The 26,196-nt window shown below is 40.0% G+C and overlaps 1 protein-coding gene across 3 annotated transcripts in view; it reads right to left on the bottom strand.

Annotated features, from left to right (window-relative positions):
- Il1rap (interleukin 1 receptor accessory protein) overlaps positions 1 to 26,196 on the bottom strand; it is a 152,441-nt gene that overhangs the window by 107,712 nt on the left and 18,533 nt on the right. For all 3 annotated transcript variants that reach the window (XM_021184928.3, XM_021184929.3, XM_029470628.2), the window contains exon 2: positions 1,690 to 1,754. In XM_021184928.3, coding sequence (XP_021040587.1) covers positions 1,690 to 1,753 — 64 coding nt within the window. In that variant the 5' untranslated portion in view covers position 1,754. The remainder of the gene's footprint in view (positions 1 to 1,689; positions 1,755 to 26,196) is intronic.

Raw genomic sequence — 26,196 nt, 5'->3', positions numbered from 1 at the left:
CAGTTGAGAAAAGGTGCCTCAGATGGGATATTTACCCATCTTTTTATCATTTTTGCACTTATACTGTATCTCTATGTGATAATCATCATTTCTAGTGTTTGGGAAAACAAAAAGGGAAAATAAATAAATCTGTGACATCAGATTTAGAGAGAGGGAGATGGCAGGTAAAGAAGTAGGAGACAAGGAAAGAAGAGAGGTTGGAAAGAAGAAAAAAGACAGTGGAGAAGAGGATACTGATGGATTGAAGGGCAAATGACAGAGAAGAAGTACCATAAAGAGTTAATGGAATATTGGCAGATGATGGGAGATGTTAAAGCAATGGAAGAGGGTAGAGGAGTGACTAGCAGGGCTATTGTAATTAAAATGGTCAAGGAAAGCCTCTGTAAGAAAATAACATTCAATTAGTAATAAGTCAAGTGAAAATAAATTATAGTCCAGGGTTATCGTCAGCATATTTAAGAATCAGTACAGCAAGTCCCTTCCAATCAAATGAGACAGATACCGCATAGACACTGGTATATTAATGTGGCCCAGCTGTATTACTGCATCCCAGTTGGTTAGAAGGCCTGGTTAGAATACAGCCTCTCCTCTGTGAAGTCCCAACGGGCCAGCAAGTTTAGATATTATCTGTACTTTCAGCTCTACTCTGTCCTAGTTACACCCTGTCTTTAGAGTTATTTTTGGTTTCTAATACAATGCTCTAAGTGGCATAGAAAAACTGAAATGCACCCAGCAAAGATGATCAGGATGGCAGGAGGGCTGAAATTCATGCCAAGGGAAGAGGAGTTGAAGGTACGGATGGCAGAACACTGGGGTCACAGTTACATAATGCTGACTTAACACTTCCAAAGGGTTCTCACAGAGAATAGGCATTAAAGCAATGACAGTCAAAGCAGAGCCCATCATGTGCACAGGAATTTTACATCAGGATCTTTATTAAAATTAGGATCCCTGGAGTCCCTGTGTAAAAATTCAAGAAGCAGCCCTTTAGGTATTTTCTTTTTCAATCATGAAACTAAATCAAAGAAATATATGGAAATGGCAGAGACTAATTTCAGTCCCATGGGCAAGAATATTTATAAAAACTCAATGAGTCAAAAAATATAACAGCCTGCACTTAGATGCTCACTAGATAGAGCAAACATGGGTGACACTGAAAAGCAATTTAGAGATGAGAGACATATAGCCAACTTTTCCTACCTCTGGCTGACAGGTAATCCACCACCATGGTGACTACGTTTGGTTATTCAAACTCAAGAAATATCTTGGTTGACTCCTCAAACAAAGCCATGATCAAAGAAAGAGCATACCAACAAATTCTTTGTTGCCTATATACATGCCGTTTGATCAAAACTATCCTTTTTGGTTTGTTTGTTTCTTCAACATCCAAGTGGTCAAAGTGGGGGAGCCAGGTTGTACAACCTCCCTGGCACCTCCACAGGACTTGAGATGAGAATACAGAGAATTAGCCTGTGGGCATGAAGTTGAAGAGATATCCCCGTGTTTATACAAATCGGACCCCTTCCTAAGTTGTTTCATCCCCTAATTCTATGGTTCTTTCAGATACTTGATTCTATGCAACTACAGAAGGCTGTGGAACAAAACCAACATTATGCTCGTTTAAATTCACTATATAGGATCCTGTATGTTAACTTAATATCAGTTTTTTATCCAGCACCACATACTCACCCGAAGCATAACTCTGCAGGATTCCATAGAAGGACAGACTCATCAAATACCACAGGAGTCCCATCCTGTCAACATAAATAAAAAAAGTAAGAGAGGGTACTTCTTCCCTGAAGAGTTCTAATAATTATCACTGCAAATGTGTGATAACTATAGATTAAGAACCATCCCAAGGGTTTTAGAATAGTCCAAAACTTTATTGTCAGAACCAACAACAAATGTGATAGCTTTTGCTGTTTATCATCATTTGCTTTTAAATCCCCAAATTACAGATAGATAAACTCAAAAAAAAAGTTTAAATAACATAACTGAGATCCCTTGACTAAAAAGTGGTCTGGCCATCATTAAATTCCAGCTGTGAGGCTGCAGAACTCTCTGCTAATTACTGAACTATAACTGCTATATGGAAAAAAAATGTTCATCTGGATTTTCTGACCTACAGTAAAACTTCTAACAGATGAATTTGACCCTTTCACCCTTATTTCAGTTCCCTTGTCTAGTCTCAGTGGGAAATATGTTATGATCCAGGTATTGTTCCATCTCAGTAATGAATTGAAAGTCTAGAGATCCTGGATCCAGACCTAGTCTGCAGTCAACCACACCGAATTTATATCATCAAGAAATATGGAAACCTTCTGCCCTGCTGCTCTTGTTTATCCACTGCAAAGGCAAATGACAAGGCAGAAATGTCTGTGAATTTTAGCATTCTGACGATAACCAGAGGAAACTGCCAACTAGCAAGGGCCCTGCTCCTATACTTGGTTGTATGGTCTTTAATGCATAAGATTTAACAACTCTGTAAAGTACATCTTTTTCCATGCCTCTGGACCTTCCTGGTCAATGGCAAAATATCTCTAGGGCTATAAATACAGAAATATGGAATGACTCAGAAATTCCTGGCTCATGACTGCCTTCTAATTGATGAAAGCATTCATACAGACATGCTTAGAGACATCTGGTAGCTTATGCACATGATACTTTTAGAAAGCAACATAGATGGGATATCACAAAAAAACCAAAAATAAACAAAAAACAATAATAGCAACAACAAAAACATCAAGCACAGGAACCCACATACCTAAAATGGCCAAAACAAATACTTGATAGCTTGGCATAATACACCAAAATGGGCTACTTATAAGAGTACTACATGGAAATGAATTGTATAAATTGGTATTACCCAAACAGCTTCATCTGTATTGTATATCATAATTCAAAACTCAAATTTCTACACCTACCATTTATCTTAACAACAGACCATCAAATATTTCTAATTCCTTCCTTAGGTTATCTACATAAAAATCACAGATAAGTTTATCACAAGAGGTGTTTCATGAAAACATTTTGTTTCAAATATCAAATCTCCTTTCCTTGGACAGTTACATTCCAATCCTCAGACCATTATCTTAGGAGAATTTATTGTATCCATCCATCTATCATTCATTCACTCATTCAATAAAAACATGTTGAGAGCTTCAGAGGTAGCCTGTTGAGACAGCACTTCCATAAGACATGCAACACCCATGTCTTGAGCCCCAGTACCATCTTTCTCCCCAGAGCATTTTACTTTTTTTATTAAGAAGTTACATTCATCTAACTTCAGTGGATTCTAGTAAGCATAATGAAAGACATTTGATGAATATTTCTCTACAGTCAGTAAACTCATGAACACTACCTCAATGTCTTCAACTATGTATAAAATATATACGTGCAGACACAGACAAGAAATATGACCTATCAGACAGAGAACATAGTAGTAAGCAGAGTCTTATGGAAACTTCAAATATGTACCAAAAGAAGAAACTGGAGTACAACGTAAAATGTGGTAAAAGAAGCAACAAGCCAATACAACTCAAGATGAACAAATAAGAGATTGCTCCCACCAAAGACTCTGGGAAGCTGAAACACAAGGCTTTCACACTAAGGGAGAACATGTTGGTTATTGGGAATTGAAGCAGAAGGAGCATACGGAGAAATGAGAGTCTTGGAGACTAACATTCAAAGATAAAGAAAATAAGAGACATAATAAAAAATAGTGTAATAATCATCTAGTGATACTACTGTTTGGCTCAAGTCCAAGGTATTGGGAAGAGAGCCGCAGATCATTCTATTGTAAAGCAGAAAGGGCCTGTAAGAGAAGGTGCTGATGCAGAGAAAAGCAAGCCAAAGACGTGAGTTAACTTACATATCAGACTAAATAACTGTTTTCTGGGTAGAGAACTGATACAGTGACACAGGAGTTATCAACTTAGGACTTAGGAAGGTCACTCTGCCAGGCACATAACAAAAGGGAATGGCCACTAAAGTCTGTCTTGGAATAATATTGGATCCTGAATTTGTCATCACAGTTACTGCTCTCCTGCTAGGCTTTTGTCATTGACACACTTGCTCAGCATGCCACCTATGTCCTCACCCAAGTCATTAATAAAAGTAATTAATAATTCCACATCAATCCTTGTCAGGAAGAGCAAGAAGATTTTGCACTGCAGATTCAGAGTGCAGAAGTTCCAGCCTTACTAAAGTATTCTGACCTCCCTCATTGCATTTACACACACACACACACACACACACACACATACACACAGATAGGGGTGGGAGGGAGGCTAATACACAGACCTGCACACACATACCTCTCTTTGGATTTCACCAATTACCTGTTTATAAGTTGCTGAGTTCCTAGGGCAACACATAGAAGACATTCTAATTAGTGTGATTGAGGACCTTAATTGATATTCCCAAGAGTTACTGGATTATGCACGATGGAGCAGAGTCAGGTCACCAACAGAGAGCTAATCCAAAGATAACCTTTGTTCAAACACAAATCCAGGGTCAACCTTGCCCTGTGATGAATAAAACATCAAGCCGACAAAACTGAAATTGGATTGTGCAGAATATTCTGACGGACTAAAGATACCAAGGTTAGTGGGAGATGGCTGCCTAGCCTGAACCCTCTTAGAGGATGATGGTTCATTTAATACTGACTTGCATTCAGCCTTGGAATTTCTGTCATTGTAAAAAGGAATACACTTTCAATTATTGGTTCTTGGAATGAGAGGCTATGGAGTAGGAGACAGAAAAACTGACTTTCAGTACCTGAATTACAGCTAGCTTTATATAACTGTGATGGTGTCCAGTGCATCCTGTCCTAGCTTCAGATTATAGAGATCTACATATGTGCCTAGCCAGCCTTTCCTGTTATCCATTCTATTTCCTATCATATCCTTAGGTTCAGGAGTTTCAAATGCATGCTTAATTCTACAGAGGCATAGAAATGTTAGTAAGGATTCACTTTCTCCTCCTGACTCTTACACCTACCTTTAGACAAAAACTTGCCATTATCCACATTCTCGAAGCTCGATAACCTTCTGGATGGCCTAGGCTTTGAGTTAGCATTCAGGTGTTCCCTCCCTGGACCAGCATTCTAGGCTCAAGGCCTCAAAGCCAGTTGCTCAGTTTTTCGTTTGCACAATGGCATTTCCCTGAGCCGCAGGGTAGTGGTTATCTGTTAGCTGACTCTATGTATTCTCCTATGCTTGAAGAATGGTCACTCCTATGATGCACCAGAATGGCCAGACTCAGACCTTAAGAATGGGCAGTTGTCAGGTTTTCTTCCTGGGAATTTTACTGTGTCTCCTACAAAGTCACCCTACAAGTTTGATAAGCCTCCTGTGGCCATGGACTTGATTTTACTTACTTTGTTTCTGTTCTTTGTAATGATCGAACCATGGAACACTTGGCCCCTAGCAGAGCACAAGCCATAGATGGCCAAAGCTTTGTCAGATCAATACTGCTACCAAACTGCTTCCCTGAGTCCTTAGCTATTGGAAGCCCATCTGTGGTTTTCCGAACTATTCTCTAAATTACAGATAAACTGGAATATGGTTTCCATTAACACACTGCTAAGAGATGATAAACAAGCTTGTATCTCATTTTAGAAAGAGAAATGAGAAAAGGAAAATGATGGGTTTTTTCATTAATTAATGTATTTACTTTACATCTCTATATACATCTCCCCTCTCCTCTTAGTGCCCCTACACAAATCCCCCCCCCCAATTCGTCTCTGAGAATGGGAACTCCTCCTTATGTTTATTAAGAAGTGGGGAATGTTTTCATCCATCTGGTATTGCCTCACAATCCTCCCTTAGAGGATCTCTGTGAGACAATTTCATGAGCCAATATTTAGCAATAAGGGGACTTTTAAACAAGCCGACATAAAAGGCACTAATTATAGGCAGTATGAAAGAAGTGTGCTCTGTCCTGCCCTTCCTAGCAGTGAAGTTACAGAACATGAGCATAATAAAGAGCAGCCTTCTGAGGCCTCCTAAATGCAAGCAATTGTGTAACCTATTTAAGCACTCAGATAGGTCATATCATTTGACAGGAATCAAGCCATAGCATCTTTAAAGGAAAGGAGAGGACAATCCTTAAACATAAATTTCAATCAGACATAAAATTAGGGAAGTAAAGTGAGGAATATAGTTCTAAATAACCAATGTATCAAGAGAAATATTTCTGAGAGAGAAGTTATGAGATTAAAATACCACACTAAGGTTGTGCTCCTTGGGAAACAGTTTGTTGTATTAAAGACATTATGCTGGAAAGAAACATATAATGTGAGCAACTTAAGATTCCACTTTAGTTCCTAGGAAAAACAAGACATACCAAGTAAACAACATAAAAAAAAATAAAAGAATAAGTAGAGATCAAAGAATTTTAAAATGGGTTAAAATGGGGGATGGAATCAAATGTATTCTCTGAAAAGACTGGTGAGGCTGATAGATCTCTAGCCATGTGGAGCAAGGAGAGAAAGCAAATACAGAAAGCAGGAATCAACAAAGAAATATAGCTACTGATCACAGAGTCATTAAATGTATATGCTGATGCTATACATGCCAAATATAGAAATTCCATAACATAGATGGAACAGGCCAATATATAGAAAGGTACAAACTACAAACGCACAGCATTAAGCTAAAAGGAAAGACAGTCTTATTCATCTTTCAAATACTGAGGATGTGGGAAGGCCTTCATCTCTAGAGCAGTGAGGAGACAGCACAACCTTGACAGTACCTAGATGACCATCTTCCAAGAGCAAAAACAGAGAAGCAAGTCCAATACTCTGCCCCTGTCTTCTGGCTCACAGACAACCATGAAATGACACATTGGCATCTTGTAGTTGCTGCTTTGTTTATATGTTTGAGTCCAGGACCTTTTCCTCCACTTCATTAATTACTGAAGAACCTATTTTGATCATATTCAATCCCATGTCTTCCCCCAACTCTTCCCAGGTGATTCACTCTACAACTTTATATCCTGTTCTGTTCTGCTTTGAAAATAAAGAATCTACTCTAATTTCTGTCCCTTACATGTTCCAGGGTTTGTGGGTGTCTTATAAATGGACATTTTGGTTATTTGTCCCATTAGTGAGAGGAAATAACATAGTAGGTTTAAATAATTTAATTAATTTCAACCAACATGCCATAGGGATAGCTTTAGATACAGATAAATGAGGTTAGATTTACATGAAAAGAAGGAGGAGGGCCCCACGATACAAAACACTTTTAAAAATAATAATAATATAGTTGTAGGCATTATACAGTAAACAAATTACTCTTGAAATATTAAGTCTGTGAGTAAAAAAGATAACTTTACCAAAAAGAATATGCAGAAGGAAAACAAACATATCAAAGGGTGTTTAAGACCATGGCTCACTTGGGGAATATAAATTAAAAACCATTAAGGTCGCTACTACACCTTGTCAAAATAGCTAATATAATAAAAAATGAAAATAGTTAAGGCTTAAAAAGATAAAAAGTGGCTGGACATGTTGTGTGCAATAACATGTGGAGTCCAGACTGCAAAACAGAGGGGAAGAGTCTGGTAAAGATAAATAATAGTCTTGCTATATGATTCCACAGAGTCCTGCGCTGAGGTCTTTCCATAAGAAATTAGAACTACACACACACACACACACACACACACAAACAAATATATATATGGAATGTATATTTTATTACCATCAATAAGCTTTGGAGCAGAGAGAGAGAGAGAGAGAGAGAGAGAGAGAGAAAGAGAGAGAGAGAGAGAGAGAGAGAGAGAGAGAGAGAGAGAGAGAGAAGTATTCAGCAACTCCAAACAATGAGCATTATCCAGTGTATCCAGTTATGTTTATAAGTTACTTGGGGCAACTTCAAAGGAATTCTATTGGATGAAAGAAGCCACTCTGAATAGGCTACACACTGAATGATTCCATTTACACAAGATTCTCAGAAAGACGGAAATGGTTTGACAAGCAGCAAACATTGAGGGTTGGACTGGTAGAATGGTCTATCTGTAAAGGAGCTGTACAGTGGCAGTATGGATCACTTGAATAACCTGATTGGGGCAATTGCTCTAGAATCCAGGATACAACCTAAAATTTATTGTCTTCGTTTTGGTCTTGCCACCATGATAAAATAACCTGAGAGTCAGAAACTAAGGGGAAACGGATCTATTTGGGTTCACAGTTCCAGTTTGCCACCCATCACTGAAAAGAAGTCAAGGCTTTAGGAACTTTAAGCAGCTAGTCACATTACATCTGCAGTCACAACCAGAAAACGTTGAAGGTGTGTTCAAATTCCCTTCTCCACTCTATACAGCCCAAAATATGGCCGCATCCACATTCAAGATGAGTCTCCACATTGATTAACTTAATAAATATGATGTCCTGGGCCATGGAAACAGCTCAGAGGTTAAAGGCACTTGTCACTTGGTGACAGGAACCTGACCACCTGGCTAATCTCCAGCACCCACATAAGTGTAGAAGGGGAGAACTGACTCCCCAAGTTGCACTCTGACATCCAGACACACACATAAGCCCACAGATTCTTCATTCATACACAAAGTACATTTTTAAAAAATACAACCTCTTACAGACATTCTCAGAGGCTAGCCACAATCATGGCAATCCTTCACAGTCATGGCCAGAGGCCTGCCCCCAAGTTTGAAGTTAGCTATGATTGGGAATCATCCCATCCATAGAACTGTGCTTCAAAACAGGTCAAATTTATCTTATATACCTATTAAGCACATTTTAACTAACATTATTCTTCTTTAAAAAAAAAAAAACTGATGATTCCTGATGTCTCTTAGACAGGCTTAATAAAGACTTTAAAAACCTAAATATATTGAATTCTATTTTCAACATTCACTTTCAAAATAACAGCCTTGTCATTAAGTACTGAATGTTCCCGAAAAGTCCAGAAGTAGAAGTAAAGGGAGAGATCAAAGTGCTGTCCTCACCTCAAGCTCACCAAGTCAGTGCTGCTCACTGCTACCAATGAAACACCAGAGTCAAGGGTCACACCAGAAAACATTAGCCTGCTTTGGGGCACTGCTTTCTCTACAGCTTCAAAATACCAGGTCCTTAGAGAGGATGGCTCTAATTCACCACCTGCCACCTTCTGAAGCCTGGAATAGAATGTGAACAGGAGGGCTTCACCCTGGACTTTAAAGCTGAATAACAACACACTCCGAGAGGTGAGGGAGGACACATCACCCTGAAGGCTCACCTCTGTCACACAGAGTAGAAGTAGGTTTGCACTGAGAGGAGATCTAAGAGGAGTTTAACAGAATGCCAGACCTTGGCTTGTATGTTTGACTCTATGACCCTGGGCACTCTGAGAAAAGTGGTGAGGCAAACATTTGATGAAAGGTGTCCACTTCAGGATAACAGAGACCTGCTCATTCTCCAGAGACAATGTAAGACTGATGTGCCAGAAGTTCCTGGACAATTTCAAGCAAAGCTGGGAGTGTCTCACATGCCTTCACTCCAGTGTGCAGGCTCTCCAATAACTTACCATTCATTTTGGGGACACTGAGGTTGGCAGATGATATATATCGACTTTTTACGTCATTTGTTGATGGATATCCTTGAATAGACGACTTAGGGATGCCCAAGAAGATAGCTGTCTGCATATACTGGCAAACATCCGCGTTATTTAGTGAGGTAACAGAGGCTTAACACTTGGAATCATGGAGTTATCTACACAGATCTGTGATTCAAGCTATGTTGATTATGGTTTGTAAAAAAACAAAATGAATCTCAAGTAACTAGGGCCTTACCTAGAATCAACTTCTAGGTACAATGTCCCATGGCTTATTCTTTGGTATACCAGGCCCAAGTTTACAGTAGTATTTCTAAATATTTCTAAGGAAATGGTTGAGTATCAAATTGAACATACCTACATGTAGAAAAACCCAGGCCATTATTTATTCTCTACAATAAAAATTGAACTTGGTGACAATGATGCTATTAAAAATAGGGGGAAATCTTTCTAATTACTAATATTATATAAACCCTAAGCACGAGAAATGTTTTCTTTTATTAAGAAATAAGTTTATTTTACTTATGTTTGAAAGGAGGTTATGGTTTAGCAATTATGTTAATGCACTTGGTATATGTTTATGAAGAACTAGGAAGAATGGTTGTTGTCCTATCCTTATGAAAGGTGAAATTGTCTGGCAAATAGAAGCTCACAGTCTGGAAACTTGCATCTGGCATATCTCAACATGTATACTGAAACGGGAGAAATCAGCCCACTTGGGCACTATGATGGCACATAAAGTTCAAGAAGGGAATTAAGTGGAATTATTCTCATCACATACACAGAACAGTCATGCCACCTAAGGACTAACATCCAATCACTTCTTGGTTAGGAAATGAATTACTTTTCCCAACACAGAAAACTTCATGTCCATCTGAGGGTTTTCTGCTACTTACATTTTATGTCAAGACATGCCTACCAATAACCCTTCTAATTTGAGGGAATGGCATACAGAACACGATCCTGTCTGTGGAACCACTCAAAAGAGAGGCAACGTTACAAACCTTTGCAAAGGGCTGAAGCAGCGAAGCTTTGCCACAGTTTTGTGCTTAAAAAACTGCGTGTTCTACCTTCTGTCTCCAGCATCATACTCTATTCAAATCATGGAGATATTTATTGAGCCTGGTTCCATAAACTTTACAGAGATACACACAGTGATGGTCAATGTTGCTTATCAACTTGTCAAGTTCTAGCTTCACCCAGGGGACAAGCCTCTTGACACGTTTGTAACAGGGTTTTGAGACTGGATTTTTGTGAGAAGACCTACCCTAAATGTGATTAGTGTTATTCTACTGGCCCAGGGGCTTGGACCCTGAACAGAATAAAAAGGAGAAACCAGCAGAGTTTATAGACTTTTGTTTTCATGATTACAAATTCAAGGTTGCCAACCACCTCAGGCTTCCCCCATCAAGACAGACCAGGCCCCAAATCTGTGAGTCAAAATAAACCTTCCCATCTTGAGGGTGGATTTGTTCATAGTCTGTCACAGCAGCTAGAAATACGAAGTATACTGTTGCTATAATCAGGAACCTCGCCGCTTGCTAGCCAAGAGACATACACAAAATGGAAAAAAAAAAAAGGAAAACATAAACAAAATAACAAGAAACCCAATGTTCAACTTCATTACAAATGCCACCAATGTCATTATGACATCTACAAGACATCCTTTAGTAAATACCCTGACTGTCAAGCAAAACTTTTTTAAAAATGTGTTTCAAAAGTAATGCACCACAGCTCTCATGAAGGTTCACGATTTCTAATGGCATTTTAATGTCTTGAGACAATCTGTTAAGTAAATATCATCGTTAGCTTAGTTTAACAAAATATTAACTGAACTTATTTGTCCATGAATTTCTTCATATGTAGAATGCCTTTCTGAGTCTTGGTAGAAACACAGACACAGTCAATAAAGGTTCTAACTAGGGAAGGAAGGGAGATACCAAGCCATACTTTACAGATCAATGCTGGGTCCCTAAGACACAGCTGCCTTCCCTACTTGATGCTGAAATGAAAGAAATCTGTCCTCAGACTCGTGCGTGCCTTCACCAGTCCTTTGCAGCCTTTCCCTCTTCATTTTCCAGAAAGAAACTGGCCTCTTTCTAAAATCTCAGAGTAGGTGTTTGCGCTTCCTGAAGCACTTGAAGGTAGTTCTACTCTGGTTGAATTTATTCAGGTTTTTGTTTCTCAAAGTGGGAATTCAAGTTTGCCTTCATAAAGTACATGCCAATGCTGTTACACAACAAAAATGCACACACAAACTAGGAAAGGGGATAGCATTTGAAATGTAAATGAAGAAAATATCTAATAAAAAAGACAGATATAACTCTAAAAACTAAAGAAAATACACACACTGTGTGTGTATTCATGTGTGTATCAGAGAGAGAGAGAGAAAGAGAGAGAGAGAGAGAGAGAGAGAGAGAGAGAGAGAGAGAGAGAGAAATCTTCTAAATAGTAGAGAGACACTTTCCAAGATAATCAACCTCTGCTTTGTCATTGGTCACTTTTATCTGTGGCCTTGGCTGTGTTATGCAAAATCTAGGATATCCTTACCAGTAATATAGGATAGCCAATGGACTTGAATGTATCTTGCAGGTCCTTCTTTCACATAGTATTCCCTATAGTGTCCCCTAAATTCTATCAAAATGAGGATTAGTTTGCTGGAGACAATTCATCAGACTATAGCCTCACCTGCCCTCTTGCTCATTCCCCAGGGCCTGAGACAAGCCTTTTTTGTTCTTTCAATCCCAGCAACACCAACAGCTCCCTCATTCTCAATTACAAAGGAAAAAAAATGGAGACTCCTGGGTCCCAATATAGACTGTCCTTACTCACTCTGTGATGTTTGGCCATGAATTTTATTGCTTAAATGTCTCAGCTTCTGCAACTAGCTTCATTAGAAAGAGTTAGAGTCAAGAGTTAAGACAGAACCTTCAGGGAGAACTGAGCATCCTCCAGGCTGACACAGTGCCAACTAGGGAGGCACAGAGCTGTCTATGCCTACACTGTCAGACCACTGGACAAAACAGTCTGCTCAGCATCCTCCCCATCCGTATCCCCAATCTTGTCTCTGAAATGCAAAAGTAATATTCCTTGTCTTGGTGGAAACTTACATCAGGCAGTTTTAAAAGGGGTGGCAATAGCAAGGCTTAAAGAAGATACCCTCTCTCTGTGTCTAAAGTGTTAAAGAAAATCTGCTAGGAGCTAACACTGAGGAAGTCTGTGTCTCTGTAGCGAAAATTCTATGGCTCCTTTCACGAGGTTTTGGACACCAAGACCATCCTGACAGATGGCAATGTACACTCACCAGTCCCAGAGTCTGGGCTGTGACCTCAGTCCACCAGATCCCACTGAAAGGAATGGGAGGGGGCTTCTCAGCTACATTCCACTTCTTATGCATTGTCTATCTGGTGAGCTTATTACAACTAAAGTAATGCCATGCAATCTACCTTACACAATAATAAATATGAGCTGCCATTGGACAGAGTTGTCATCTAACTGTCTATAAACCACTAAAAACTCAATTGCCTTTTTTTTTTTTTGGTTTTTTGAGACAGGGTTTCTCTGAGTAGCCCTGGCTGTCTTGGAACTCACTCTGTAGATCAGGCTGGCCTTGAACTCAGAAATCCACCTGTCTCTGCCCATATCTTCACCATACAGCTACTTGCAAAAAAAAAAAAAAAAAAAAAAAAAAAAAAAAAAAAAAAAAAAATCCCTGGCCTCCCTTTCAGAATGATATCCAGGTATTCAACTAGTGTTTAATGTGAGGTTTTTAAACATTGAGCAGAAAGATAGAAGCTGTACAAGATCAGCATTTTGTGGCTATACTGTAATCTTGTCCAGGCCTTTTTCCCAGTGCAAAACTAATTACTAGTATGAGTAAATACATACAGTGTGGATCTCCTGTGTCAGGTGCTACAGGTGGCAGAGATTTTATTACATCTCAGGCACCCAGGAGCTAACAACCTAGCAGAGTATCTCTACCTTAAATATGACTGATTATAATTGATTAAAATTGACTATAATTAGTTACAATTAACTGCAAAATTGGGAGATTAAAGTCCATACTTTATCTGTTTATTAATGAGATGATAGCAGTTAACATATATTATACATAAATATATACAGTACCTAAAAGAGTATTTGCTATCAGTGCTTAAGTGTCATTTAACTATGTTTTCTTATGCTATTAGTAAGCATGCATTCAGGGCAGGAAACACACTGGCAGCCTATGAGGGAAGCATTACCTGCATTTCAATAGGCTAAGGAGAATGGGGCTTCTTTGTTAGATGATGGAAAGGTGTTTCAATCCAGAGGTGAAGTGGTTGAAGCTCTCTTGGAGATGCAACTCGATTGGACCCTGAAAGTAGGTATCACTCCCAAAGTACAGCCATTCATACAGAATAAAGCCACTCAGGACAAAAAGACAAAGCCACACAGGCTACACCTTTTACCAATGATCCTAGAAGGCAACAGGAAACATATTGACATGCTAACTGGATGCATGCACGTTTTTCCGGCATGTGAATGGGCAGTGGGAATTTTGTTCTTTGAATTCCAAGGATGAGCACCTCTTGGAGCTGCTGATCCTATCAAGGCTCAGTTACTACCTTCTTTCTGCTCTTGGTAGCATTGCCAGTGCTTATAGGAGTTGACAGGACATTTCTTAGGCTGTGGGGCCATAAAAAGCAAGTTTGACCAAAACAAAACTGACCATTTATAAAATAAATCCACTTCCATGGAAGAAAGAAGTAGTTTTAGAGCACATTTGTCTTCATACACAAGCACATTTAGATCCCCTCAGGCTTCCAAGAGACTGTTATTTAATATTGTGACTCTTCTATGGAACCAGTGAGTTCCGCAAAGTTCCACGGATGATAAATGGGGAGGCCTGTGCTCAAACCCAAACACCTACACAGAAAAGCTTGCGATGTTTCATTCCAAGGGAGTGTTCCCTGTTTGCTCTTCTAATTACTTTAAAGGTTGGTGTTAAAGACAGGAAATGACAAAGACGCCATTTTCAACCTGAATTTGAATGTCTAGCTTTGGCTTAACAAGCCATGTTAGCTTCATCATGTCCCAGGGAAAATCCCACGTTGCCTCATGCCATTGATTTGCCACTGTCTCCAACAAAAGGACCTGCATGCCTGCAGAGGCCCTGGGAATTTTAAATAAGAAGTCAATGAGAGATGCTGGTAAGTGGTCTGTAATTGTCTAGGGGCAGAGGAAACCTTGCTGGAATAACAATCATATCAATACACATGAATGATCCTGCCGTGAATTACAACAGAATCCACACACTCCATAGCCTAGGGTGGCAGATCTGCATAATTAATCTCACTCTGCAGTAACTCTGCAGGGTCATCAGCCTTGATATTCCACAGGCAAAATTAATGTCTTATTATTTCGCTCCTCTTTGGTGTTTCTTGAGATACATGAACATAATATCACACATAGGAAAATAATATCAGATGTAGCAGCTTTGTTAACACAAATGGCATGGTAGATGGTCACTGAACTATATAAATTAGAAATACTCAATCCAAGCAGAAAGACACAGAACCAAATATGTGTGTGTGTGTGTGTGTGTGTGTGTGTGTGTGTGTGTGTGTGAGTGTGTGTGTGTGTAAACACTAACTGGACATTCTTTAGGCAAACTGAGGTTTTGACTGTTTAAAACAACCCCCAAACCGACCAAGTTTAGGAGGCGCCTATCAATTCTCCCATGAGGAGCAATGCCAGTTGGGTAGATAGGAGTAACACAAGGGCCATCAATTCTTCATTGGTGAAAAGTAAAATGGACAACTTCAAGTCAAATTTATCATTTCAAGTCAGCTTTATCACACACACACACACACACACACACACACACACACACACAAATGAGTAGAGTTAATAAATTCTGGATACTTCAACTCTTTACTCTTAAATTACTATCCAGACTCTGTAGGTCACATGCCTAGACTTCTACAGAATGTTTTTTTTTGGTAAGTTTTGGATTGGTGTTGGGCCTACATTTTAGGCATGTAGTACTAGGCTATAAATAATAGGTGAAAAACTAAGTAAAGAAGAGATCTTTCCTGCAGGAAGTCTTGGGCCTTTTACAATGCTAATGTCTATTATAAAACTAAATTATTTAGGCATTAATCACAGTATTCTGCCATCTTAACCAACTGTGAAGATTGCCCTTTCATAATATCTCCAAACATTAGAACTCTTGGCAGAATTAAAAAATTCTAACTGGACATTCTTTAGACAAACTTGGGTTTTGACTTTTTAAAACAACCCCCAAACCGACCAAGTTTAGGAGGTTCCCATAGATTCTCCCATGAGGAGCAATGCCAGTTGGGTAGGTAGGAGTAACACAAGGGTCATCAATTCTTCATTGGTGAAAAGAAAAATGGACAACTTCAAGTCAAATTTATCACTTGCTAAATCATGTCTAGCACAGGCTCAGGGGGAAAGAAGGGCCTAATTACCATAGAGCCTGACACAAACCATTCAGGAGAGAGGTAAGCACAAAGACACTGTGCTATTAGTATAGTTGGGTGGTAGGAACTAGATTCCTCTTCTAGCATATGGATACTGAAAACCACTCTCAAATCCAAACACAAAGCAATAGATTCGAAAAAAACAAAAAGAGGAGTGCCAGTATTACCCCAGTTCTCTCAGTGCATGGTGGGAAACCTAGGCACCCCTAATATGTACTGGAAAACCATAAGACACTGCTACTCTTTAAACTTGCTGGGCAATTCTGAAAAATGGCGAAAGAAAATGTGTTTTGTAATTAGGCTGGCCTAAAATCCAATAGATTTCACAGTAAATATTCCCTCCTTAGAGGAATGCATGAAAAACAGACTGAAACCTTTCTCTATAAGTCCCCAGGAAGAGATGTTAATAACTCCACAAGAGGAATTTTGCCAAAGTCTTAAGTAAGGCATCAGGTATACTGGGGACACTTATAAAAGCTGACTGATGACGTTTTCCAAAGCAATTTTTCCCACACAGCACATCCTAGTACTATTTCTCTGATGTCCTTCATATGACACTCCACATCCTTCAAGTTCTCTTCAGCCCCAATTTCCCCCACAGGTAGACATACAGATGGCTCCATATGTCCTTTGTGTACCTTCGATCCTCTTTAATGGGCTCTTCTGTCAAAAGTGCTCTTCACTTTCCTCTTCACAGGAACAAATGCTATCAGTCCTTCAAGAACTGGTATCAAAACGGGACTGGTAATGGGGCACCCTGTTTTAATCTATGGAAGGAACCTTCTTCCATATTCTTACACCTTATATGTGCCTCCCCTATAACCCCAGAAATGTAGAATTTCTGCTGCACCACAACTTCATATATAGGCTTTCTCTCTTCAGACTCTTGGAGACAGGCCTACCTACCCCTCTGTGTCATGGCTGTCTCCTAAGGTCTAGCTTGAAGCCTGGTAAGTGCAGAGCACTTGGGCTATTAACTGAATGGCTAGTCACCTGAACACAGTGGTTCTATAGGTTGTTTCTCAGTATGGGAAAATCCTTTTATCCTTTCATTTGGTTTCTATATCTTTAGCCTGTACACACTCACTTACTGCCCTGGGACCGCCTCTGCTGGAAGTTCCTCACTAAAACTGGTCCAAGGACACTCAACAAAATAGTTTTCTTCATCAGAATAGGCTCAGTTATGCTTCAAAGTTCCCACCTTGGCATTTACCATGTGCATGGTGACAGTAAGCAAGAGTCGTGCAGTCAGCTCCTGCCTGAGTTCACACACAGGGAACTCTTGGAATCGGGCCCTCAATATTGCTTAATTTGGATTCATGGTGTCTGATTCATCATTATCGAAGCTCGTTATCTTTGGACTAGGGTGAAATTCCCAGAGCATACAGACACCAGACAGAGAGGAGACCATGCCCTCCACCCCGTGTGTCTCAGTGGATGATTTCTTCTAACTGTATTTCAACCTGCCAAAGGGATTACGAATGAAGCTAGATTTTAGAAAGGAGGGTCCTCTTATCAGAAACCCGATGCATTACCTCAGACTGTTCCCTCCATTTTGGAGGAGGTCAGGAACAAACAGAAAGCAAATGGTGGTGAGATTGCGCGCCCACTCATGGGAGCACTTGAAGAAGACCGGACAGACAGTACCTCAGGGCACAGAACTTTGGGAATAAATACTTTGCCATTGCCGCTGTATCCCCATCTCACTGAGCAGGAATAACTCCTGGTATGACAGAGTACAGTGCTTCTTTTCATGTCGCATGCTATTTGATATTCATATAGCTCATTCAGAAGAAGATATTTTAATTTTCCTCTTTTACAGATCATGAAATTAGGTGCAGAAAGGTGAAGTGTCTAATTCAGGATATCGCAGCCCTCAAACAGCAGCACCTGGCTTTGAGTGAGGTTCTATGAGGCCAACAGAGGGACCAGTAGATTGTCTGCCCTGCCTCTTGGCCTTGTTCTCCCCAGTGTCAACTGCAAACTACACACGAAGGACCTGATATTAGTTTCCTATATTTCACAAAAATAATCCAAAAGATCAATGAAGAAAAGCAAAGATTCGCTGGAGCAAAAGTCATAGAAACTCTCAGGTCTGTGTTAGTAAAATGACCAAATTATAAAGAAAGACAAATTTCAGGAGGAAAGCTTTTCAACGCCTTTAAAGTAATGGAATAGCATAAATGAGATACCTCTGAGTGGGTGAACAGGCTTAGACTACTGGTAATTAGGGTGGCGTCACCTGTGTAAGTGGGGGCAAGATATGCAAAGGCTTCAGCATCTCCTACCCCTGCCCGCTCTGCAAGAAAACACCTTTGCCTTTTAAATCCAGAAAAACAGAGCACTGTACTCACTGCCACTGGCAGGATATGCAAATGCAGAGGGCAGTTTATAACATAAAGTTTAAAATGTTAATAACAGCAGTTGCCAGGGGCTGGGCAGGCTGGAGAATAGGAAATCAGTGTTAATGGGGTTCAGTTTCACTTGCAAAGATGACACACCTCTGGAGATGGATTGAGCTAGACAGAGCTTCAGAATAGCACCAATGCCCCATATCACTACAGCAGACTTTAAAAAGCAATGGCTAAAACGGTAATGAGCATATTCATATCATTTATCCAAAATGGTAACCGTTTTAAAAGGTTTATGATTTTAAAAAGTCAGATGCCATCATGGAGGTATGAACCAAAGATGAGGGCCAGAGTGATGGATGGTAACCAGCGAAGGTCTTGCCACTTGTCCTAGTGAGGCTTTGATAGCTGTGACAAAACACCAGGACCAAAGCCACCTGGAGAGGAAAGGGTTTATTTCAGTTTATAGAATACAGGCCATCAGAAAAGGAAAACAAGGCAGGAACCTGAAGGCAGGAACTGAAGCAGAAGCCACAGAGAAACGTTGCTTACTGCCTTGTTCTCCTTTGCCTACACAACCTGGTTTCTTATACACACAAGGACCACCTGTCCATGGTGAGCACAGTCATTTTTCAAGAAAATGCCATGCAGCTCATAGAGAGGATCATTGTAGCTTCCACATGACACATGAGATTGATACACCTTCTTACTTGTAGACTACTGTTTATCTTTAAAACATGCGTATGATAGAGCATTTGACCACATAAAGGAGTGTATGTGTGTGTGTGTGTGTGTGTGTGTGTGTGTGTGTAAGAGAGTGGGATGTATAAGAGGAGAGGAAGGAGGGGTCAAGCAATTACCCTTAAGTGTCAATAAGGGAGAATGTAGAAATCCCTTGGGAAGTGAGTCTCAGTGAGGAAATGTATATATTAGGTAACCCCGTGGGTATGTCTATGCAAAATAATCTTGATAGTCTGAAGAAGCCCTGTCAACTGTGGGTAGCACCATCCCCTAACCAGTATGAATTATACAGGATGAAGAAAGCAAGTGTGCTGAGCACAGGCTTGTGTGTGTGAATTAACTGCCCTTTGCTCTTGACTGTGGATGCAAGGTGACCCTATGATTCAGCTTCTGCTCACCCTGGATTCCCATGACAATGGACTAGAACCTGGATGAGTAATCCAAAGACTTTCTCCCCTAGGTTGCTTCTGTCAGGGTACTTTATCACAGCATGTGGAAGCAAAACTAAGACAAGTTGGGGAGGGATAAGAAGAGAAGGTCATATCTGAGACATGATCACAGATTACAGAGGAGGTGGAGAGAAACCACTACAGTGAAACATAGATACAAAATGCCACAGTGAAACTCATTACTTAGTATAATGGCTATCACAATTGATACTAAAACTATTAAAATGTCTTTGTAAGTGAGTGAGGTTTTACCCTGGCTTTGCAATCACTTTGTGAATTATGTTCAACTTGTTTCACACTCTACAGAAATGCTTATTTAATAGGAAATGTGTTTCTTTCTTGCTTACTTTTGTGAAGGCAATTTGTTGCATGGGAATGATTTTTGTGTCTAATTTACCTAACACCTTCGAAACCTACAATCCTTATTTTTACTTACGTTAAAGCGAAGTTTATGGGAGAAAAAAAAAAAAAGCTTTACCAAAAAAAAAACAAAAAACAAACAAACAAACAAACAAACAAAAAACAAAACAAAAAAAACAGTGGGGCGTGGTGGTGCATGCCTTTAATCCCAGCACTCAGGAGGCAGAGGTAGGTGGATTTCTGAGTTCGAGGCCAGCCTGGTCTACAAAGTGACTTCCAGGACAGCCAGGGCTATACAGAGAAACCCTGTCTCGAAAAACAAACAAATAAACAAACAAAACAAAACAAAACAAAAGCTTCAAACGTCAATACACATGGGAATGGTTGTTTACTGTTAGTGTAGTCAGCCAGGGAATTTAGAGGAGCACATTAAATTTCTGGTGGACAAGAAACACACTCTCACACACACATACGTTTTTACTTTTTATTTTATTTTATTTTATTTTATTTTTTGAGACAGGGTTTCTCTGTATAGCCCTGGCTGTCCTGGAACTCACTTTGAAGACCAGGCTGGCCTCGAACTCAGAAATCCGCCTGCCTGTGCCTCCCAAGTGCTGGGATTAAAGGCGTGCGCCACCACGCCCGGCTACACATACATTTTTAAATATGAATGTTGTCATCTAGGAAAACAAATACGCCGTTAACCATGCACCTAGAATGGGGTTACAATACTGATCCATACAGGTTCATGACTTCCCACAAGAGAATTCTGTGCCTTCAAACTTTCAGATTCAATAGTGCATTGTACAAACATTCACCCAGTGAAGACACAAACAGAAAAACAGAAGGCTAAATAAATAAATAAATAAATAATTGTGAGGAGAGACAGAGTGAAAGTGTGAAAAAATCAAATTCTCTCTCTCTCTCTCTCTCTCTCTCTCTCTCTCTCTCTCTCTCTCTCTCTCTCTCTCTCTCTCTCTCTCTCCCTCCCTCCCTCCCTCCCTCCCTCCCTCCCTCCCTCCCTCCCTCTCTTCCCTAACAGGCTGCCCCAGCTGCCTCTCATCTTTTCTGCATAGGCAGTAACTAAGGGGAAAAAAAATCTCTCCATTCTTTTGCTCATGTGTTGGCATGTATGTGCTCCTTCCTTCCTTTTTGATTATATATTTAGATTTTTGAGTGACCATGCCAAGCTCACCTACGATTCCAACGTATCATCCATTGCACGTGTGAATGGCAATCATTTGCAAAACCCACAGCTGAGTTTAAGATCTTTCATAGTGGTTGACTGACTAATGGTCTGTGATTGCAAGATGCAGTGCTGTTGATCAAGAGCCAGAATTATCCTGGGCCATTTTTGGTTCCTAAACATTCATTTCCTACCAGACTCCTAAGTGACACTTTTGTGACTATTACTTAAAATATTTAGAATGTACAACTTCTTGACCCACTTGGCTCTACCAACCCTAAAGCTGAGACTAATATCTTTAATGCTATCAGTTAATATCTGAAAAACATAAAACAGATTTACCCAACACAGCGCTAACCCATCCACCTCACTTTCCCACCAAATGTATTTGGTGAATGTATTAAAATATGACTTCACTTTTATTTCTTGAAAGTGAAAGTATATGTAGCCACTTTCACAGTGAAAGTCGTTATTCAAGATAACCTAGATCTGTACCTCCAAGCCATGTTCACTTATATTTGGCTCAGGATAAATCAGGATAAACTATCTTTGTTTGAAAAAAAAAAACTAGCCAGCTTATTAGTCAGTTGGATCTCAGCTCTTTAATATAAACTTTAAATGTTTGAAGACAAAAATAGTTATGTGGGTTTTTTTTAATAACTTATGTTTATCCATTGCAATACTACATTCAGGGCACAACACACACACACACACACACACAGTACTGAGTACTTCTCAGATAAATCTCTGGATTGTATCACTCTGTGTGAGACAGTGAAGGAAAATCAGGAGAACAAACAGGTCCTAAAGAGTGGAAGATTAAACATGGATCACAAGTCAAAAAGGAAGTAATAGTATAGGAAAGAAGTGTAGAGAAATGGACAGGCAATCATGGAAAAAGCAAGCAACACAGAGCTCCAGCTAACCCAGAAGAGGAGTGGAGACTTGCAAGCAGCCTGCAGGGCATGACCACAGCTCTCTCAAACCTGCAACCCAGCTGGGTTTGGGGTGAGGCAGTGACATCTTAGGCATGATAGGCCAGCAGTGGGGAGGTCTATGCTATCACTTTACATGTCTCAGAGGGCTTCATCCAGAATTCATCTTAAAAGACCTCATACTTAAGACTGGAATTCTATAAGGGCCTGATAACAAGAACAGCCAGTTCAGGAGTCAGGGTCCCTGGGGACAACTTGTCACAACAGTAAAGTGGGAGATTTCCAACAGGAGGCAGCTGTGGAGCCAGGAGGTAACAGACATCAATAAAATGAAAAGTTCAAAGAGTGGAACCTAGGCTAAGACAGCAAAGGGGAAATTGGGTACCAGGCTTTCCCTGTGTGGCTGAGCCAAGCCTACCACCCCAGGGCAAGTATGAAACCTGATTGTTTATATCCTGAAGTCAGACGTTGGTCACTGCTCTAGGGCTGGAGACCTCTGATGCTCCTATGCTATTTTTGATTTCAAGAACTTCATCCCTCCACCAATGGGTTCATCCAATCTGCTTGAGCTCAAGGAGACTCATCCATCTGTAGAGATCTGTGCTATAGTTGCTTTCCCTACAACCAATGCACCTGTGAAATGGTCCTGGCTAGATTAGCAAGCAGGGGTGTTTAGACTGGGGAACCTTGGCAATGATAATGGGAAAGACACAAAGCTAGTGTGGTCATCAAGATGCCCTGCTACATGGAAGAAGACAGTACCTGAAAGGGAAGGTTCGGGTGGATATCTGTCCCTTCAGTGGTCCAGATTCAGCAGTAACAAAACTGATATGCTTTTAATAATATGTTGGTTTATTTGTAATTTATGTTTGTATTTTTCTCCTTTTTCTGTTTAATTTTTTGCACCTTTTCTCTTTACACTCTATAGGCTTTCTAAATTTGAAAGTAATAATTACAAAACAAATTTTAAAACATATAGGTAGAAAGTTCAAGAGAAAATGCTAGAGGCCAGATACAAGATCCAGGAAGAAAGCAGCAATGCCACGGGACATTAGAAGAGCGACATGATAGGACAGAATATCTGATGAGGATCCAGAACAAGAAATAAAGGAGGTCCTACTAAGACTATGAAAATTCCCCTTTTTCTGTTTTGTTGCATGTTGGTTTTTAGTAGCCCATGAGGAGAAATCCTTGCTCTGAGGTCAGATACACTCAACTCTTATTCTTGTGATATTTGTGTCCAGGTGTCTGATTCCTGAAGCAAAACCATAAATAGACCCGCATAAAAACAGCTCTCCTGACAGAAACCTTAACATTGTCTATTCCTCTGTGCAATGTTCACCTAATTGCAGCTTTTCTCGAATAACAGAGGAGGAAACCCACTTGATAGTGGGGCAAATTCTTTGTACCCTCCCACTGAAAGCATAGGCTCTCTTTCATGAGCATACACACACAGCCCCCTCTGTACATGTAGCACTCCACCCTTGCCTTGCAGAGGAAAGCTGTAGAGATGGGTTGTGATCACATATGACAGCTTCAGACTCCACTGACCCAAAAGAAACCAAAGGAAGGGAATTTGTAGACATGCTCTCTGACAGTGCTGCCCATGGAGGACTTATATGAGGATAACTGAAGACATAGGTAGGACGGAGGCTTACATTCTCTGAGGCTAGGGTAAGACAGGCTTTGGCATCTCTAGTCAACCCACAGAGGCTGCTAATCTTGCTACTCCACAAGTCCAGACATTGAAAAAAGCAATGAGCCCCTTTACAGGCAGGGAATGCTATTAGCACTGACCACTTCTGGGTTTAGAAACTATTTATTTACTTATGTATTTATTTATTTATTTATTTATTCATTCATTCATTCATTCAACATCCTGAGTGCTGTGCCCCCTCCCAATCCAAACAATAGAAACAATGGAAACAGAGACCCATCTTGTGGGCAAGCACCAATCCCTGATACTACTAATCATAATCTGTTATGATTGCAAACAGAAGCCCAGCATGGCTGTTCTCTGAGATGCTTCACCCAGCAGCTGGTTCAGATGAATGCTGAGACCCATAGCTAAACACTGGATGGAGCTTGGGGATTCTTACGGAAGAGTTGGGGGAAGTATTGAGGGCCCTGGAGATGATAGAAACGTCACAGGAAGACCAAGAGAGTCAACTAACCTGGCCCCTTGGGGTTTCCCAGAGACTGAATCACCAACCAAAGAGCTAGCATGGACTGAACCTAGCTTCCCCCACCCCAAGCAAGTATATAGAAGTATTTTAAATGGAAGAACTGTGTCTAAGTGGGGAGAGAAGCAGATGTAACAGATTGCTATGTGTCTGCATGGGTAGGTGGGGACCAATGATGAGGAAAGAAGGTTTAAAAAAAAAGAGAGAGAGAGAGAGAAAACAATTTGATCAAAACTTACAATGCATAAAAGTGAATGAAATATTAGAGGAAATCAAGGACTCTGAGAAGAGGCATATAATCTGCAAAGGATCAGACAAAGAAGCAAGGGGAACAAAACTAGAGAGGTATGGGGGTAGGGGGACCAGGATGCAGAGCCTCCTGATGTGGATCTGACTCTACAAGGAAAGGGGAAATGGAAGGAAACTCTGGTCAGCAATAAGACTGGCCCATCCCAATAGTAAAAATGAAATATGCAAAATAGCAGGTCTTCCGCACAGTTTGAAGTAATGTTTTTTTGGTTTTTTTTGTTGTTGTTTTTTTTGTTGTTGTTGTTTTTTTTTTTTTTGGTTTTTCGAGACAGGGTTTCTCTGTGTATCCCTGGCTGTCCTGGAACTCACTCTGTAGACCAGGCTGGCCTTGAACTCAGAAATCCTCCTGCCTCTGCCTCCCGAGTGCTGGGATTAAAGGCATGTGCCACCACGCCCGGCTTGAAGTAATGTTTTTTGTTTGTTTGGTTTTTTTCCTGTCCATCACAACCTAATCTCAAATGAACAGTTTCATTAAATTAGTTATTTAGGAACAAACTAGGAAGTATATACTGCCCCAAGCTCTTCGCACTGTCTTCCCCAAGTGCCCCAAAACCAAGCAGCAACTCAATGAGAGCACACAGCATTTATATTTATTCTCAGATCCTGTACATTGGTGGGAATGTTTCATGTTACAATATCACAAAAGAAAGAAAGAAAGAAAGAAAGAAAGAAAGAAAGAAAGAAAGAAAGAAAGAAAGAAAGAAAGAAAGAGAAAGAGAGAGAGAGAGAGAAAAAGAAAGAAAGAAAGAAAGAAAGAAAGAAAGAAAGAAAGAAAGAAAGAAAGAAAGAAAGAAAGAAAGAAAGAAAACAAATGAGGGCATAAGAATACATAGTGTTTTGCACAGCTGCCTACATGAAGAGGCATGAGGAAGGGTCAAGACTGAGTGTCAGGAAACAGAGGTGACACACAGGAAACTGAGGAAGCTCAAAATAGTGCAAACACCTAAAGGACAAGTTGACCGGGTCCTGTCTAGCAATTCTGTTAGTGGTAAAAGAAATAAAGGTAGTTCAAGTAAAGGCATCTAAAAAATTCTCTGTTAATACACCTTTATGTGTCTGTCCAAATCAGCAAAATCTTTAAACACAACACTGGCTCAGGGATGGGAGATCACACTGGCTTAGAAATGAGTCACAAGTTAGCTGGTTCTGCAAGCAAATAAGTCTGCAGACAGCACAACATACAAACATGGTCATAAATAAATAAATAAATAAATGTATGTTTAGATATGTAACTAAGCAACCGTTGTATAAAGATAACAGGAGAATAGAGATAGATATAATATGCAGTCACTGGGACATATTTCCAACTTTGTTATACGTTTTTAAATGTTCACCATGATGTTGGGGCAGTTTGTACTGACTTTCTGATTTATTTCGATTGGGTGTGAATACTTCACATCATATCCCAGGCTCTCCTTTGAGCATTCACCAGTTCTCCCTTCCAGAGTAACTAACAGAGCCACAGTCTTCCATTTTCACCCTTTCTGTTTCTTTTCTGTAGAAAAAGAATTGTGCTTGGATCTAACTTTGCCTCTTTTACTTAACAAACCATCAATCATGTTTTCCCAGATAAGTTCATGTAACTGTATTTTACTCCTTTTAATCACCAAATGGGGTTGCACTGCCTCACTACACCAAAATGT

The sequence above is a fragment of the Mus caroli genome, unplaced genomic scaffold, assembly GCF_978045245.1.
Source record: "Mus caroli unplaced genomic scaffold, Mus_caroli_1 scaffold_17, whole genome shotgun sequence".
Taxonomy (NCBI): domain Eukaryota; kingdom Metazoa; phylum Chordata; class Mammalia; order Rodentia; family Muridae; genus Mus; species Mus caroli.
This window is presented reverse-complemented; position numbering and strand designations above follow the sequence as displayed.